The sequence below is a fragment of the Branchiostoma belcheri genome, unplaced genomic scaffold (genome assembly GCF_001625305.1).
Source record: "Branchiostoma belcheri isolate BF01 breed outbred unplaced genomic scaffold, Haploidv18h27 scaffold159, whole genome shotgun sequence".
NCBI lineage: Eukaryota > Metazoa > Chordata > Leptocardii > Amphioxiformes > Branchiostomatidae > Branchiostoma > Branchiostoma belcheri.
This window is the reverse complement of record NW_017803035.1, coordinates 370,907-387,153: the sequence shown is the minus strand read 5'-3', so window position 1 is coordinate 387,153 and position 16,247 is coordinate 370,907. Positions and strand designations below refer to the sequence as shown.

The 16,247-nt window shown below is 41.8% G+C and overlaps 2 protein-coding genes across 51 annotated transcripts in view; one reads left to right on the top strand and one right to left on the bottom strand.

Annotated features, from left to right (window-relative positions):
- The window catches only part of LOC109465835 (nesprin-1-like), an 87,882-nt gene extending 78,528 nt beyond the window's left edge, over window positions 1-9,354 (top strand). For 48 of the 50 annotated variants that reach the window (XM_019763281.1, XM_019763329.1, XM_019763328.1 and 45 more), the window contains 7 exons: window positions 500-625; window positions 768-917; window positions 1,491-1,655; window positions 2,114-2,308; window positions 4,825-4,881; window positions 5,122-5,577; window positions 7,940-9,354. In XM_019763281.1, coding sequence (XP_019618840.1) covers window positions 500-625; window positions 768-917; window positions 1,491-1,655; window positions 2,114-2,308; window positions 4,825-4,881; window positions 5,122-5,577; window positions 7,940-8,134 — 1,344 coding nt within the window. In that variant the 3' untranslated portion in view covers window positions 8,135-9,354. The remainder of the gene's footprint in view (window positions 1-499; window positions 626-767; window positions 918-1,490; window positions 1,656-2,113; window positions 2,309-4,824; window positions 4,882-5,121; window positions 5,578-7,939) is intronic. The other 2 variants (XM_019763285.1, XM_019763307.1) reach the window with 2 other exon arrangements.
- Window positions 9,355-10,179: 825 nt separating this feature from the next.
- LOC109465825 lies at window positions 10,180-15,045 on the bottom strand. The gene is made up of 7 exons (XM_019763266.1): window positions 14,881-15,045; window positions 13,738-13,995; window positions 12,257-12,523; window positions 11,819-12,085; window positions 11,386-11,649; window positions 10,951-11,220; window positions 10,180-10,785 (listed from the first exon to the last, which is right to left on the bottom strand). Exons 1-7 carry the CDS (start codon window positions 15,043-15,045, stop codon window positions 10,180-10,182), a joined length of 2,097 nt encoding a protein of 698 aa, XP_019618825.1.
- Between the last annotated feature and the right edge of the window lie 1,202 nt (window positions 15,046-16,247).

Sequence of the window (16,247 nt, the reverse complement as noted above, 5' to 3'; positions counted from 1 at the left end):
GTCGAATTCGGAAGATTCGAGGACGAATCTTGAAAAGAAAAGGGGGAGTAGTGTAACATGGGGGGGGGGGATTTATAGGCGTTACCAACTGATCCGGCAAACGGGTCTAGACCTTTTTGGCCGAGCGGTTAATTAGGGCGTCTGGTTATGAAGCTCTGGTGCCCGGGAGGTCGTGGGTTCGAACCCTGGCCCGGGAGCAGAAGGGTTTTTATCGGCTCCTCCTGTTTCTTACAATAGGACTGCAAACTAAAGACATTCTTGAGATGATGGATGTACAGAAAAAGTTGTTTTTAATAATGATGTTGGCTGTTGGTTCTTTTACAGCCTGCTTTAAAATTCTGTGGCATCAAAATTTTACGACAACTTACAACAAATGCAACCATGTCAATACTGGAATCATTTTTTTCTCTGCTGTTATGTAACATCAAGACTTGTTGTCATATACATGATAGCAATATTGACATGTGTCATAATATTATAATTATAATTATGATTGTAGGACTTCGGCCGTCGCAACTTGGATCCTCTGCAGAAGTGGCTGGACAAGGAAGAACGCTTGCTGAGTGCCCAGTACGACCTGCAGATGGACATCTATAGCAAGAAAGCGCAAAGAGACAAGTTTGAGGTTTGACAACTTCTATTGACTCCAGTTAAGAGCACTTCATACAAAAATCAAATCGTACTGGACCTTTTTGGATGTTAGTTCCAGTGTTTGGTGCAGAATGGTGAGAAAACTTCACTCCTCAACTTTAACTTTTTTCCTGCAGAGTTTCTCCAATGAGATTGCTTCTCACCGCTGGAAATTTGATGAAGTGAACTCCAAGGCCAGGGAAGTGAACCTCAGCCAAAACCCAGAGATTGTCAGGCAGCTGGAACAGATCAATGCCCGCTACAGCGCTCTGAAGATAGAATGTGACGTTAGTATGATCATACATGTACTTCTATCTGCATCTAATTGTTGGCAAGGCTCGAAATACTTTTTTGGGAATAGGACCTAAAATATAAGGTGCACAAAAAATTTTTGGGTGCACCATATATAAAACAAAAACAAAAATTAACAGTATCCCGATGGCCACTGACCACTAAAATTTAGGCTGGGGCAACTGAAAAGTGACTTTCGGACATTTGTGGGACAATAGAAAAATAATCAATATCAGAATGTTAGCTCTACTTTTTAATTTGTCCATCAGGAACGAGTCCTGGCTTTTTGCTTGGAAATGCCCCCCCCCCCCAAAAAAAAATTTCTTGTCTACTTTGCAATTATAGCGCTCCCAGGAGTCAGAACATATTAAGCAAAATAAAGTTGACTTCAAGTTGTTGTCATACATACTTCCCAAAAAACAGGTTCAGTCAGTTCAACCTCACTTCGGGACAATTGAAATTTATTTTCGGGACAGTGCTGGGACAATAAAAAGAAAAATTAATTTCGAGGCTTGTATAAGGGATAATTTACATCTAGGAATGATAGAGCTTCTTGTCTTGACCAATAGAACATAACAAAGAAGTGCGAGGGGCATGTGACTGACCACGCCCAGTATGATGAGCTGTACGAGGAAGCCTCCGAGTGGCTGAGGCAGCAGCGGGAGAAGCTGAAGGAAGCTCAGCGACCCACAACCGACTGGAAGGAACTGGAGGAGAATCATGCTAACATCAATGTGAGACCTAGTTTATAAATTTAGAATCATTTAGTTTGTACATCAATACAGAAGCGCGCATAGCCCAGTGGTTATGCCCCTGTCACATTGTCGACGAGCTTTGGCCGTATTTGTCGATCGCCGAAAGGTCGGCTGATTTTGAGATCGACCAATTATCGCACGTATTTTTGGCTTGAAAATCGTCGCTGTCACATTGTGCGAGGCTCGGGCGATCTACGCGCGAGCAGGAAACGAGCTCTGCGACCTAAAATAAAACTTACAATAACTTGCTCATAGTACAGGTAAAAGGTTATCATACGAATGTTATTATATTATATTATATATATAATAGAATTTGTAAGCAGGCTATGATGGAACCAACCTCTAACAAGGACCTACAGCAGCCTTTTCTAGAAAAGACAGCTCCATATGTCTGATATCATGAATTGATCTCTAATTTGCATATATTCCATAATCAGCTCCTCCTGCTGACCAAGAAGAGGGGAGAGATCAAGATTAACAACACCTCGGAGAAGGCCGACGTCACCATGGATAACACATCAGCTGATGGCAAGCCCATCATCATCGAGCAGGTGGAGTCTCTTCGCCACGACTTCCAACTTTACCAGGAAGAGCTGAATGCAGCTAAGCTGAAAGTGGAGGGTCAACTGGAGGTAGGACCAGTAGTAGAGAGTTTGCATGGCCATTATATATTATGCTTTTTTTTTTATCTTAGGCCACACCAATTTAATTTGTTGGTTCTTGGATTCGCCTCTTCATTTTTTTCTGATTTGCAAAAAAAAAAAAAAAGATTACCGGTTCTGAATCAACTCAAAAATGCTCATATTTTGCCCCCTAACAGTTGAGGAAATTCCTTTTCTTCCTAGTTGTTACAGTTTTTTCCATCTATCAATGCAGTGGTTTGATTAAAAGTTCAAAATTTATACTTTAAATTTTAACCCAGCCTTTTTTGTTGACTTCATGGCTCATATTGTAGCATTTTGGGGCTATAATAGGATGCCTAGACCTGTTTTTATTTTTATTTTTTTTCGCCCTGTCGCTTCATATTTTTTCTGAAAAAATCCGAGAACCAACAAATTAAATTGGTGTGGCCTTACAAGACTTACAAGAGAAAGGAGGTGTGTACATTGAAGTTGCTTTTCATGCCCGTAGCCAGGGGGGGTTCGGGGGGTTTGGAGGCTCAAAGGCTCAAATGTCCACTTTTTGGTCCACTTTTTATGTAAAGGTCCACTTTTTGGTCCACCTTTTATGTAAAGGTCCAAGATTTTTCTTGAAAAGATGGACTGGAATCGTAGAAAAACTGCTCCCTATGCCTTTGTCATTGAATAAAAATTTATCTCTGATTTTTTTCTTGGAAATCCTCTCAAAAATGCACGAAATGCCATTTTAGAAGGTTCATTTTTCAAAATTTTCCAGGGGAGGCATGCCCCCGGACCCCCCTAGGAACCTCGTGCCTTCCTACGGCGCTCGAGGTCCCCTCAAGCAGTGGGAACCCCCCCCCCCATTCAAAATCCTGGCTACGGGCATGCTTTTTGATGACACATGGATCATTTGTGATCAGTTCGAGACGAGGGAGCAACTCTGCCCTCAAGTTGCATGCAGCCATGCTATCTGTTATTCTAAGGAATTACTTGTTTGTGTAGTGAAGTCAGGCATCTTTCTCAATGTTATATATGCACACGGTCACCCTTTTTTGTCACCACTTCTGTTGCAGGGTTTACCCTAGTGTCCTTCCTGAATTATTAACTATTAGAATACTAGAGAATCTGATTATCAGCGAATCTAGTCATTACAACTAGCGTTGAAGTCTAATAAGCTTGCCCACATACTTAACTGAGTGTCAATTTCTTTACTAACAAAAACCACTAAGGTACAAGGGTTCCAGAATGCTTCAATACTCATAGAGTTTATCAATCTAGAACTTGTCTATATTTCGAACATGGTGATTTTTTTTTAATGATTCGTAGAGTCCTTGCTTGTTTTTTGGTGCATGTCCTGTGCATGTTGACAATGTGATGTGCATGTTGTGCATGTTTCCCTGTATGTATGTATGTACATATGTATGTATTCTCTTCTCATGTAACCTGTTTCCTAGTTCTTTCCTATCTGCTATCTTTATAACCTTACAATGAACAAAGTCACACTGTGTTGTACATTAACACCACTAATTACGTACTGTATCACTCCCACATAAATGTCACTTGTCCTTTCATTCAAGACATAATTTTTTCTTTTTTCATAAATAGCTCAAGGATATTCTATATGATGTCCTTGAACAGCTTTATTGCTATCATAATGATATTATTTTGGCAGACATTTTCACTCGGAATGTCATCATTTGGTGCCAAGAATCATAAAGTGGTGCTGTTCATCAAAGAACATATAATTTCCACTGCACGTCAGGGTCATTATTTTCCAGTTTCAAAACCCAGCCGATGGTTTAGTTACACCAGTATGCTCCACACAACTTCTTTAATTCAAAATCTCCAGGGTGATCAATCCATGTTGACTCTGAAAATTTGACTGAAACCTTATCACCAAGCTGATTTATAAAAGTCACAATTGATTTTCCTCTGGTTTTTTTATAATATACTTTTAATCTTTCAATGTTTGCAATGATTTTACCACCTCTTACCACAAAATCACATCACAGTTATGATGCATTTTGCATATTGTTTCAATCGCAAAATTCAAACACTTCAAAAGCCTTAATCTTTTTCCTTCTGATGCAAAATCAAGTCCTGGCAAAATGGCATGAATTTTAAGTATCATTTACATCTTGTCTTGTTTCTGTTGAGTTCATTGCAATGAGGCTTCAACTTGCCAAAGTACTATGATTGACAATCTGCAAGCTAATGTGACAGTAAAGATCTCCCACCTACATTGTAGCCTTCTGTAAAAAACAGACCAGTTCAAACTTGGCTCCCAGTGTGTCTGAAAAAACAACAACAACAGACCAGTTCAAACTTGTCTCCCAGTGTGTCTGGAAAACAAAACAGACCAGTTCAAACTTGGCTCCCAGTGTGTACTGAAAAAAAAACCCAGACCAGTTCAAACTTGGCTCCCAGTGTGTCTAAAGCTCCAGTGAATGTGTCTGCATGTTGACTGTTTTCCTTTTATACTTGTGTTGTTTTCTGACTTATACCGTCCTCCCCTAAACCAACAACAGGGAATGAAGCCAGAGATCAACCGCTCTAAACTTGACGCAAGTTTAGCGATTGAGCAGGTACTGGTGAAACCTTATCGTCTTCTGGTGGTGCTTTGTATATCCCGGGGGTTACGGCTGCCTGAGTGACGTCTGTGTTTGTGTCATTCCCTAGATGTTGCCTTTTGGTTGACAATGTTTAAACCCAATAACACTGCACTAACAAGCACAACTGTGTCCTGTGTATTCCTCTGTGTTGTCTAATGTAAGTTTCACGTTTGTTGTTTGTCATTAACCCTCACGTTTTGTCCACTCACACAGAGACTTGATCAAAACCTGTCCCAGCAGACGATCAGTACCTACCAGTACACTGAGTCCAGCAAAACTGTCTATGGCTCCCAGACCATTGGTGGTACTGGTGGTACATATGGTGGTACTGCCCAGGGCACTGGTGGTGGATACGGTGGTATCGGCCAGGGCACTGGCAGTGGATACGGTGGTATCGGCCAGGGCACTGGTACTGGATACGGTGGTATCACCCAGAGCACTGGCAGTGGATACGGTGGTATCGGCCAGAGCTCTAGTGGTGGATATATCTCCCAGACAACCAGTACTAGTGGTGCTGGTGGGAGCGCTGGAGGCCTTGGAGGAGGCTCCAGCATTAACCAGTTCCTTGGTGGAGGATCCGGCCATGGTGTCTTTGACATAGCAGTCAGCAGTGTGAAGAAGAGTACTGTCACCAAGGAGGTTGGGGTCCAGCCTAGTCCAAGCCGTCAGGTGGACACCATTGCTAACTACTATTAACACAATCTGATGGCCTTCGTATTTCTTCTCTTTTACACCAGAGCATGTTACTCTGTTGGATCTGCTGATCTGTAAACCTTTCTTCATCAAGCTGGTAAACTCTGTCTTGTAATAGCTTGCTGTGTTGACGGTGTTGTTCCTCTACTATCTCTGTGTTCTGAACTCGCTAATATTCAATCATTGCCAGCAAACTATGTTCTGCAAAACTGCTGCCTTGTCCAGGAGCTAGTAGCAATTCAGTTGTCACCTTTGTCATTTAGATACCATCTTCTTAGCTCTCAAACTGCTACATCATGTAGGTGCATTACAGTCTACTCTTATATTTTGCTGATATTTCTGGATTAGCCCAACTGCTGGTGTTAGCTTGTTTCTGGCTTGGCTTGGCAACATATTAGAGAGTATGCTACAAGACTGAGTGCTTAGAAAAGTCTTTTCATTTTGTCTTATGCCTTTTTTTCATTTTCCTACTGTAACAGCTGTATTGATTTGTAATTTTGCTTTAACTTTCATGTTCTATTTAATATTTTGATATGTCTTATTTATATATAATATATGTAGCACTTCTAGTCATTGTATAGAGCAGCTGCATTATTAGACAAAGACAGTGTTAATTCATGGAAACCCCAGTCATCCATACCATCAAAGGGGGTAATGCAACAATTTATGGTGTACTATTATTATAGGACCTGGTGTTAAATAGCAAAGCTTATAACATTTCCTTGATAATTATAAATAATTGTACTGAGAGTTCATAGAATATGAAATAGGTGGGATTGCTACTAAATTGCATGCAGTCTCTCTCACTTAAAGGATCTTCAAGTTATTTCAGACTTCTACTGATATTGGTGTGGTGTTTAGAAACATTTAAAAAAAAAACTCAGCAAATTAGGCTTCATAACATGTATACACCTAGAAAACATGATCATACCAACTTCTTGGTGTTGGTGAATTTGTTTTTTGGATGACTAAGGTTTCCCGTGTGTGTCTCTGCACAGTTCCACTCTACTACCCTGAAATTAATGGCACCTTTAAAGCGCACACCCTCGCAGAGGGCTGGCCGTCGAGTCCATAGGCTCTCATTAACAAGTGACCACCCTGTGCATGGTAATCTAACCCTCCCTTCCGACAAAATATGTGATCACAGAGATGTGGAGATATTTTGAGTTTCTTGGTTGTTTCACTCACTCACTCACTATCCTGGTTTTGATTATTATTATTATTATTATTATTTGTTTGTGGCTACAAAATGGACAAAAGAACATCCTACATCTGCCTGAAAGTTTGTCTGTGCAGGGTTCTAGCTAGAGCGGAGTAGCATAGGGGCCCCCTACGCTATAATTTTGACCCCATACGCTAAATTTCCCCCCTATGCTATAATTTTGACCCGGGCATTGTGACTGTATTTCTTTGTTCAAGAATGCCAGATCAAGTGTGAAAAATTACCAATCAAGGATACATTGTACATACCTTAGAAATAACATTTTTTCCCTTTGGGTAACCCTCAAATGGCCCCTTTTTTAGCTCAATTTTTTAAAAGCTCCGCCCCATCCCCCCTCTCGGTCACTTCGCTCCCTTGACATGCTGCCAGTACCGCTAGCTAAAATTTAATCCTAGCTAGAACCCTGCTGTGTTGGTAGTACAGAGTTAAAACTTTGCTCTGACTCAACAAGTTAGCGCATCAAATCTACTTTCAATTGCCCAATCACACAGATCATGTACAGACACATGATCATGGTGTGAGCAATTAGTCACAACTGCCAGGAAGTCTAGTGATTTGAGTCACAAACGTTTTGTGTTAAAAAGTTTGAACTCTGTACAATATCAGATTCTGATTTTAGAAATTACCAAGCTCGAATTTTGTGTTAAAGTGGTAACTATTGCTGAGTAAAATGCCATCTCTGAGGTCACTGTTCAACCCCATCTTTTCTATTAAAGAAATTCTTTTAATCCTCGTTTGCCAATCATTCTGATTACTTAAATTGTATTCTGTACATGTACTGAAAAAGATATTTTCTCAGTTGAGCGTGTGTCGTAAAATAAAACAATTGAAGTCAAGTTATTGAAGGTCTGTTTAGGCCTCAGGATCTGTGTATAATAACCATAAGCTGCAACAACTCAACGTCAGTAATATACTAACGACTCTGCCTGAGGCATTGCCCAAGAATTTCTCACTGATTTCATTCCATGCACCACGTAGATTCCAAAAAGAACCTGTTTCTCCCGTTTTGTCCTCAGTCTGATGTGCTTTAGGAGGAATATCGAAAAGTCAAAGCCAAAAATGTGTGTTAAGTTTATTTGTTTGTTAAATGTTTTCAATGTTTTATGTTCTCCACAGAGGACCAGTACCTCGACAGAGACCATGACTGATGACCTGCGGAAGAAGGTTGGCGACAAAGTGTTCCAGGAGATCGTGCTTCAGCCGGGCGAGCGCAGGACCTTCGGAAGTGGAGACAACGTCGTTCACTACCACAACAGCCAATCTGAACCCATCACGGTGAAAATCAACTACCTTGTCAACTACTGGGAGTGATGCAGTGAACAGGGTTACCAAACCTGTGATTTTTCACACTTTCACATATTTTGCATTTAGTCATTTATAAGCCAGTACCTTTATTGAAAGTATTGTAGAATCTCCTCCAAAGTGATAAATGTTTATATTCTAAATTGCTGGTTATGGAGAGGCTATCTGATACACAGTTTATATTTACACAGCTTTGATTAGAGAAAATTCCAGCCAAAATGTAAATTAGGGTGACGGTTTTTGCAGGAATTTGATAATAACAATAATTATACTGTTCAGTTATGGATGACTCGCTGGGCACTGTGATGCAATAAACAATAAGCACAAAATGTAAGACAGCAAAAATTCACTGATGCAGTAATTATCTATATCATTGCCAATAATTACAAATGCAAACAGTTGCTTCATAGAATAGATTATGATGTTTAATTGTTTTTGGTTGAAGCATTTAGTATTTTATTGGCAAAGTAGTATTTCTAGCAGTGCATTAAGCAGGGAATTTATCTACATGATAAATAAGAGATAAAAGATTATGTACGGACAGAAACAATATGTCACTATTGTTTTGAGGAAAGGAACTTGATCTGAGTGTGCAGGCATTTTTTTGCAAACAAGCAGGTTCATGTTAATCGTATTGTTGGTCTTTGTGAACTGAAGGCAACATTACCTGATTAGAAAACACCTTTTTCATGGTTTATGTATTTGTAGAGTAGACAATACAGGTGCAGCTAAAAAAGCAGTCAAAAAAAATTCTGTTAGGTTAGAATATGTAAGGTTAGTTGTTGAGAGAAAACACTAACATTAGATATTAGTTGTACTACATGTCTAGTCGTTAAGGAACGTGGAAGCATAAGGTAGAAAAGGTGTACAAGAAGAGCCTATTGATAGAAACATTTTATACTTGCAGCATCAGGCAATTTCTGCAGAACAATTATAATCACATGGATGCCCGGTAGAAGGCCTATATCAGCAATAGAGCAAATGGTGTTGTTGTTGTTATCATTATAATTGAGTTTGCTTGTACGTGATGTTTAGTCTATTCTGACACCATATAGGGGACAGTTTGCGCCTTTCAGATTGTTCTATGTTACATAGCATTTAAAGGTGTTTATAAGGGGAGAGAACCATTTTGTGGTGTTGAAAAGAATGTTATATGTTCAGTATGTGGGTAACGGGTGCAGGATAAATGATACTGTAGTGTTGAAATCAATAAAGACGCATCTTAGCCATGCCAATGTGTTTCCTAACTTCCTCATCAATAAGTAGTAGTAGCAATAGTGACCTGTACACATACACCATGGACAGGGGTGTGTACATATTGTGCTGTGCACCAGTGTCCTGTATGTTTGTGTAGATGGTGTGTTCAGCACCATGGACAGATGTTTGTGCAGATTGTGTTGTGCACTAGTGTTCTGTGTGTTTGTGTAGATGGTGTGTTCAGCACCATGGACAGAAATCCACACTCAAGCAAGCATACCTTTCCTTGGCACTGAAATCCACACACAAGCAAGCATACCTTTCCTTGGCACTGAAATCCACACACAGGCAAGCATACCTTTCCTTGGCACTGAAATCCACACTCAAGCAAGCATACCTGTCCTTGGCACTGAAATCCACACTCAAGCAAGCATACCTGTCCTTGGTACTAAACACCATCTGCGCACAAGCAAACATGCCTTTCCTTTGTACTGAACACAATCTACACACACAGGCAAGCATACCTGCCCTTGGTATTGAACATGACACTGACGACAAATAAGACAACATTTTCCCCGCAAGACTGTTTTCTTATTCGTAGAAACGGATGCTGCATGAAATTACATTGTAGGTCTGTAGGACCTGTCCATACAAGATGTAAAAGAAAACTGCAGCTTTTGTTTCGCACGAAAAAATTGTTTTGTGAGTAAGGTCAGGTCACGGGTACGTTCCATATATTTTAAGGATAAAATAAACAAAGTTTGAATGTGTATGAAGCTATTGGCTTCGAAATCCAAATATCCAAGTAGAAATAGTGCTTTGGTGATATGGCGGGGTATAATTTCATCAGCAGTATATCAGAACGGTACAATTTGTCGCAAGTAGACGTGTCCCACAGAGCCAGCGTTCAGCACACCAACTGCGGTCAGCACGATGATGGCTTTGCTCCGTTTGATACGTTCCAGCCCGCTGCGGTGCTTTCTCTTGTGGCTCTTCATAATGTCTGTCAGCACGGCATCCAAGTACAGATTCATGTCTGTAGAGTTCTTCGTGAAGACATTGTCCATAGCACCAGTGCGGTCAGTGCCCATGCTGTCGACGTCGCCACTGACTTTCGTGTCAAGTGAGCAGTTCGGCTTGGGCTCCAGATGAGTCGCCCTAGTGGCGGAGCTGTCGTCTGTCGCCGGGAAGGGGACTTTGGAAACGCGGCGGCGAACTCGGACGTTGTTGCAGTGGTTTTCTCCGGGTGTGTAGCCCCAGTCGTGGGCCACTTCTTCTCCCTCTTCGTCACCAACTACACGTGGTGAGACGGTTGGGGCCTCGGTGGTACTGTTGGCGCCTTCCGCGTGATTCTGCTCGACACGGAACCGCTTCCAGCCTTCAGAACGGAAAGTCTCCGTCTGGTTGTCAGGAACTCGGGCATTCTCTGCGTGGTCTGCCGGAGGAGTCATGTCCATGGGTACCTGCAATTCAGTAATACTATAAGCACTGTATAAAATCCCATCTTTAATCACATCTTAAAGGATACGTAAAGCTACAAATGAGAGAAGAAACGGAACATTTATGTATTGTTTAAGGGATTTAAAGTGAAGTGTCGTAGACGGTCAAGAGTGTATCAATAATAATACCTTGGAAACGCGGCGACGAACTCGGACGTTGTTGCAGTGGTTTTCTCCGGTTGTGTAGCCCCAGTCGTGGGCCACTTCTTCTCCCTCTTCGTCACCAACTACACGTGGTGGGACGGTTGAGGCCTCTTCAGTGGTACTGTCGACGTCTTCCGTGTGATTCTGCTCGACACGGAACCGCTTCCAGCCTTCAGAACGGAAAGTCTCCGTCTGGTTATCAGGAACTCGGGCATTCTCTGTGTGGTCTGTCGGAGGAGTCATGCCAACGGGTACCTGCAAGTGAGTAATACTATAAGCACTGTATAAAATCCCATCTTTAATCACATCTTAAAGGATATGTAAAGGTACGGGTGAGAGAAAAAACGGAGCCTTTATGTATTGTTTAACGGATTTAAAGTGAAGTGTCGTAGACGGTCAAGAGTGTATCAATAATAATACCTTGGAAACGCGGCGGCGAACTCGGACGTTGTTGCAGTGGTTTTCTCCGGTTGTGTAGCCCCAGTCGTGGGTCACTTCTCCCTCCTCGTCACCAACTACATGTGGTGGGACGGTTGGGGCCTCGGTGGTACTGTTGGCGCCTTCCGTGTGATTCTGTTCGACACGGAACCGCTTCCAGCCTTCAGAACGGAAAGTCTCCGTCTGGTTATCAGGAACTCGGGCATTCTCTGTGTGGTCTGTCGGAGGAGTCATGCCAACGGGTACCTGCAAGTGAGTAGGAATCACTGTACAGAATACCATACCTTTAAGCACATCTTTAAGAATACTTAGAGGTACAGGTGAGAGAAGAAACGGAGCATTTATGTATTGCTTAATGGATTTTGTGAAGTGTCGTAGACTGTCAAGAGTGTATCAATGATAATAATAATAATACCTTGGAAACGCGGCGGCGTACTCGGACGTTGTTGCAGTGGTTTTCTCCGGTTGTGTAGCCCCAGTCGTGGGCCACTTCTTCGCCCTCTTCATCACCAACTACATGTGGTGGGACGGTTTGGACCTCGGTGGTACTGTCGACGCCTTCCGTGTGATTCTGCTCGACACGGAACCGCTTCCAGCCTTCAGAACGGAAAGTCTCCGTCTGGTTATCAAGAACTCGGGCACTCTCTGCGTGGTCTGTCGGAGGAGTCATGTCCATGGGAACCTGCAATTCAGTAATACTATAAGCACTGTATAAAATCCCATCTTTAATCACATCTTAAAGGATATGTAAAGGTACAAGTGAGAGAAGAAACGGAACATTTATGTATTGTTTAACGGATTTAAAGTGAAGTGTCGTAGACGGTCAAGAGTGTATCAATGATAATAATAATACCTTGGAAACGCGGCGGCGTACTCGGACGTTGTTGCAGTGGTTTTCTCCGGTTGTGTAGCCCCAGTCGTGGGCCACTTCTTCTCCCTCCTCGTCACCAACTACATGTGGTGGGACGGTTGGGACCTCGGTGGTACTGTCGACGCCTTCCGTGTGATTCTGCTCGACACGGAACCGCTTCCAGCCTTCAGAACGGAAAGTCTCCGTCTGGTTGTCAGGAACTCGGGCATTCTCTGTGTGGCCTGTCGGAGGGGTCATGCTAACGGGTACCTGCAATTCAGTACGTATACAAAGTGTCAGAGAGTGTATATTTACAACTAGAAAGGCCAATATTTGCTTTGGAGCAAATACAGCGATGGGTTCACCACATTTTACGACATGGCAGGGAAAGAATGAGAAACACAAGGGAAAACAATGATTTACATTGATATAACTATAATATGAAGTAACATACAACTAAAACAACAGTTGGATAGCTATTCCCTACTTTATTGGTTAGGATTTTTAATTGCATAATGCAAACTGTTGATTTTCAAAAAAAAAAAAAAAACGTTCATGCCCCGCATTCCAATGCTGGAGCAGAAAAGCTTGAAATACCTACCAAAACACTTGAATAAAGACATACTGTCAGTATGGAAATGCTCTGTGCAGGTGTTAATCAAGTTAAATCCCAACAGCCAATCAGCAAGAAATGCTCTGTGCAGGTGGAAATGCTCTGTGCAGGTGTTAATCAAGTTAAATCCCAACAGCCAATCAGCAAGAAGTATAGAGGAAAGCTGCATGCCTATTGGTTGATGCCCTGCATTCCATTGTGATGACTCATGCCCAGACGTGGTAAACACGGCACACTAACACAGTAATACATTTGCTATAACACAGCCAAAAAACTCAAATAAAACCATTCTAAAAGCCTGTATCACAAAAATTTAAAAAACGCCTAGGGGTATTTGCCCACTGTACCTCCATACCAAATTTCAGGACCTTAGGCCCTAAAATGAAGAAGCTGAATCCATTTAAAAAATGGCAGGAGAAGGAGAAGAAGAAGAAGAAGAAACATCAGAAAAAGCAATATGGGTTCACCACCACTTCGTGGTGTGGTGAACCCATAATAATAATCAAATTGCAAAACCATACCCAAAGGCTAATTCCAAACAAAAGAAAGCGAACACTAAATGGCTTTCTCCAAAAAGTTTTGTGCATTTCTTTAAGATATTGACTTAATGATAAAATAGGTTTTTCTGACTTCTAAATGCCGTATACGTTTACTTTGCGTTATTTTAGAGAAAATACAATGTGCAACAGCTCTGATGCTTATACTGAAAGGTATTTGTTATGTATTACTAATGGTGTATGTAGTTTAAATGAACAACAAACCTTCATTTTGTGTGATTCAAAAATGCTTCCAAGGAAACCTTCACGTTTCCCTACAAAGCCGACAAATGTATGACCTGGACATAACAAGTAAGTCAAAATTGTTTTCTTACCATAGCATCGGGGGTCAGATGGGCATCAGTGGAGGCCATGCCGTCCGGACCGTTGTGAATTTCAGTGTCGTTTTCAACGAAGTCGCGCGGCTTCACCTGGACTCCTGTCCATCCGCTGTATACGTACGGGGAGAGACCTTCTGAATCTCCGCTTCCTGCTTGGTCATCTCCCTTGCTCCCGCACGGGGGAAGGTTGGTGGTAGGCTTATCCTCACCAGTATTGGAGAGGGACTGTGCGGTCATAACCACACCAGCAACCTAAGGGAAAAAGATTCATGGTCAGCATACGGACCTAGGCCTGTGTGGCTTCGAAGATTTGACTCGGAAATAACTCTGAATCCCTTGAAAACTTCTTTTCAAATGTCAAAAAGAGTAAGGCAGATTATATTTAGTATAAGAAATACAACAAAACCTAGACGTATCATGTTCGTTATTATATTGTTTACACATGTTACTCACGGTAAGGCCACACTGATTTAATTTCATGGATGACATCCGTGAGTGCATTGATTTTCGCCTGTCACCCTCAAAAAAAAAAAAGAAAGATTACGTCCACCGAGGCTCTGGCCTGGCTCTAGGCCTGGGTAGTCCATGGTAGTTAGCAACAAGACGGAGCCGAGCACCCAGGCTATCGAATTCGAAGCTTCGCGACTCAAGAAAGTACATAAGTACAGTACCGATTCATAAATGCCGCAAAAAGCCAGCATGTCGTATACGTTGCCAAGTACTGCCGCAAATTCACAATACCAGCTTTGTATTCCTGTGGTTTAGTAGCATTTTTAGTTTTGGCCGGAATTTTTTTTTATTCGCCCGCGCGCACTAGTTTGGGGGTCTTCAGAGGATGTCATCCAAAAAATTACATCGGTGTGGCCTAAACGTTATTTAAAGCCTGTCTAGTGATGCTGCCCCTACTCTACTTGAGTGGCAGCTAGTTCAACTCCACAGTAGTTCTAACTAGAGAAAACGAGTTTTTGAACATCTAAATCCTTGAAAGAAGACCAGAGTGACTGTTTTAAAGCTCTAGGAGAGAACTATTTCTTGTGTTGGAACAAAGTTAAGTTTTAACTTTAAACATGTAACTACTAATTAACACAGATGAACTTTCACGACCGAAATCATAAATTGTTTTGGTAGAAAACTTACCGAAGTTACAGCAACGAGTATCAAAACCGTGATCGCGGCGGCTTTCAAGAACCACTGTCGACCACCCTTCTTGTCAGCATGGTTATCTGAGAGAGGGCAGTACGGGAAGGTTACCGCCCGGCCGCGGGACCGCCGGTTCCTTCGCCGGCCACGTCGTCTCGACATATCGTCGGAGCAGCCAAAATGTACGTCCGTCGCTTCGAACAGCCAACTGGTAACTGTAAACAGTTTTCGTCGAACGCCGTTGCTAGTCTGGAACACCGGGAGTTTTTACGTTCTGGAACAACTTTTCGAACCGCGGATCGTTGTCCTCAGTTGAACTTTAGTGTAACGGGTCACATTGTCCTTTGACTGTTCTTAATAGTAGGAAAACACAACCGTACGCCTCGGAACGCCAGACTTTGTATATTATGTAACAACGACCGTGTAGAAAATGTTAATTCTGTATTAGAGTGTACGATATACTTATACATGGACATACATAATTCTATTGTCGGTGCCCTAAATCTAGATACACGATGTAAACAGCTACTGAAGCCTTGTATATGTTCTATTCTTTGTAAACGATAGATATATAGTGTAGCAGAACATTAGGTTAGTTGTTTTGTCTTCTTCGAAGTTGACTCCTTTTAGTAATGTAATTAACACTGGTCACTTCAATTTTGGAATGTCACTTTCCGAATTTGCAGACGGCCATGTTGAAATCCCTGATTTTTAACTTTGCCATTTCTGCAGGTACAGTAAATTTTTACATACCATTTGAAAGATCATGTTATCCTCAGTACCAGGTTATTTTTTTATGGTCAAAACATACATATTTGTCAAGATATTTCACTTTAAAAATTGCAATCCCGTCGGTGTACAAGGCACACCGACGGGATCAGAAGCCCACCCCGGTCGGGAGTAAACTCTACCCCGTCGGGGTGGAAAGCCACCCCGCACCCAGACCGCATCCAATTATCCTCATGAACACCCCATGAAAAACACTGAATTAATGAGAATTCACATCTTCACACCAGTGTAATTAGCAAGTTTGTGTGATAATTCATGAGAAGTCTGGGCTCAAAGGTTACCCCGACGGGGTTGAACAGCCCCGTCGGTGTGTTAAACAGCCCCGTCAGTGTGTCAGGATCAACAGGCTGGGCTAATGGCCTAAGCCTTCAGACCAGACTGAAAGTAATTTCCCAATGAAGTTTAAAAGATTAACATTAAACTTGCTTCTAGGTTGATGGCGGTTTATACACAGTTTATTGAAATTATTATACACAGTTTATTATATCACTTCATTATAAGGCCATGTTGATTTGATTATATGGATGACATCCTCCGGGAGCCCCAAAACTGATGCGCGCGTGCGAATAAAAAAA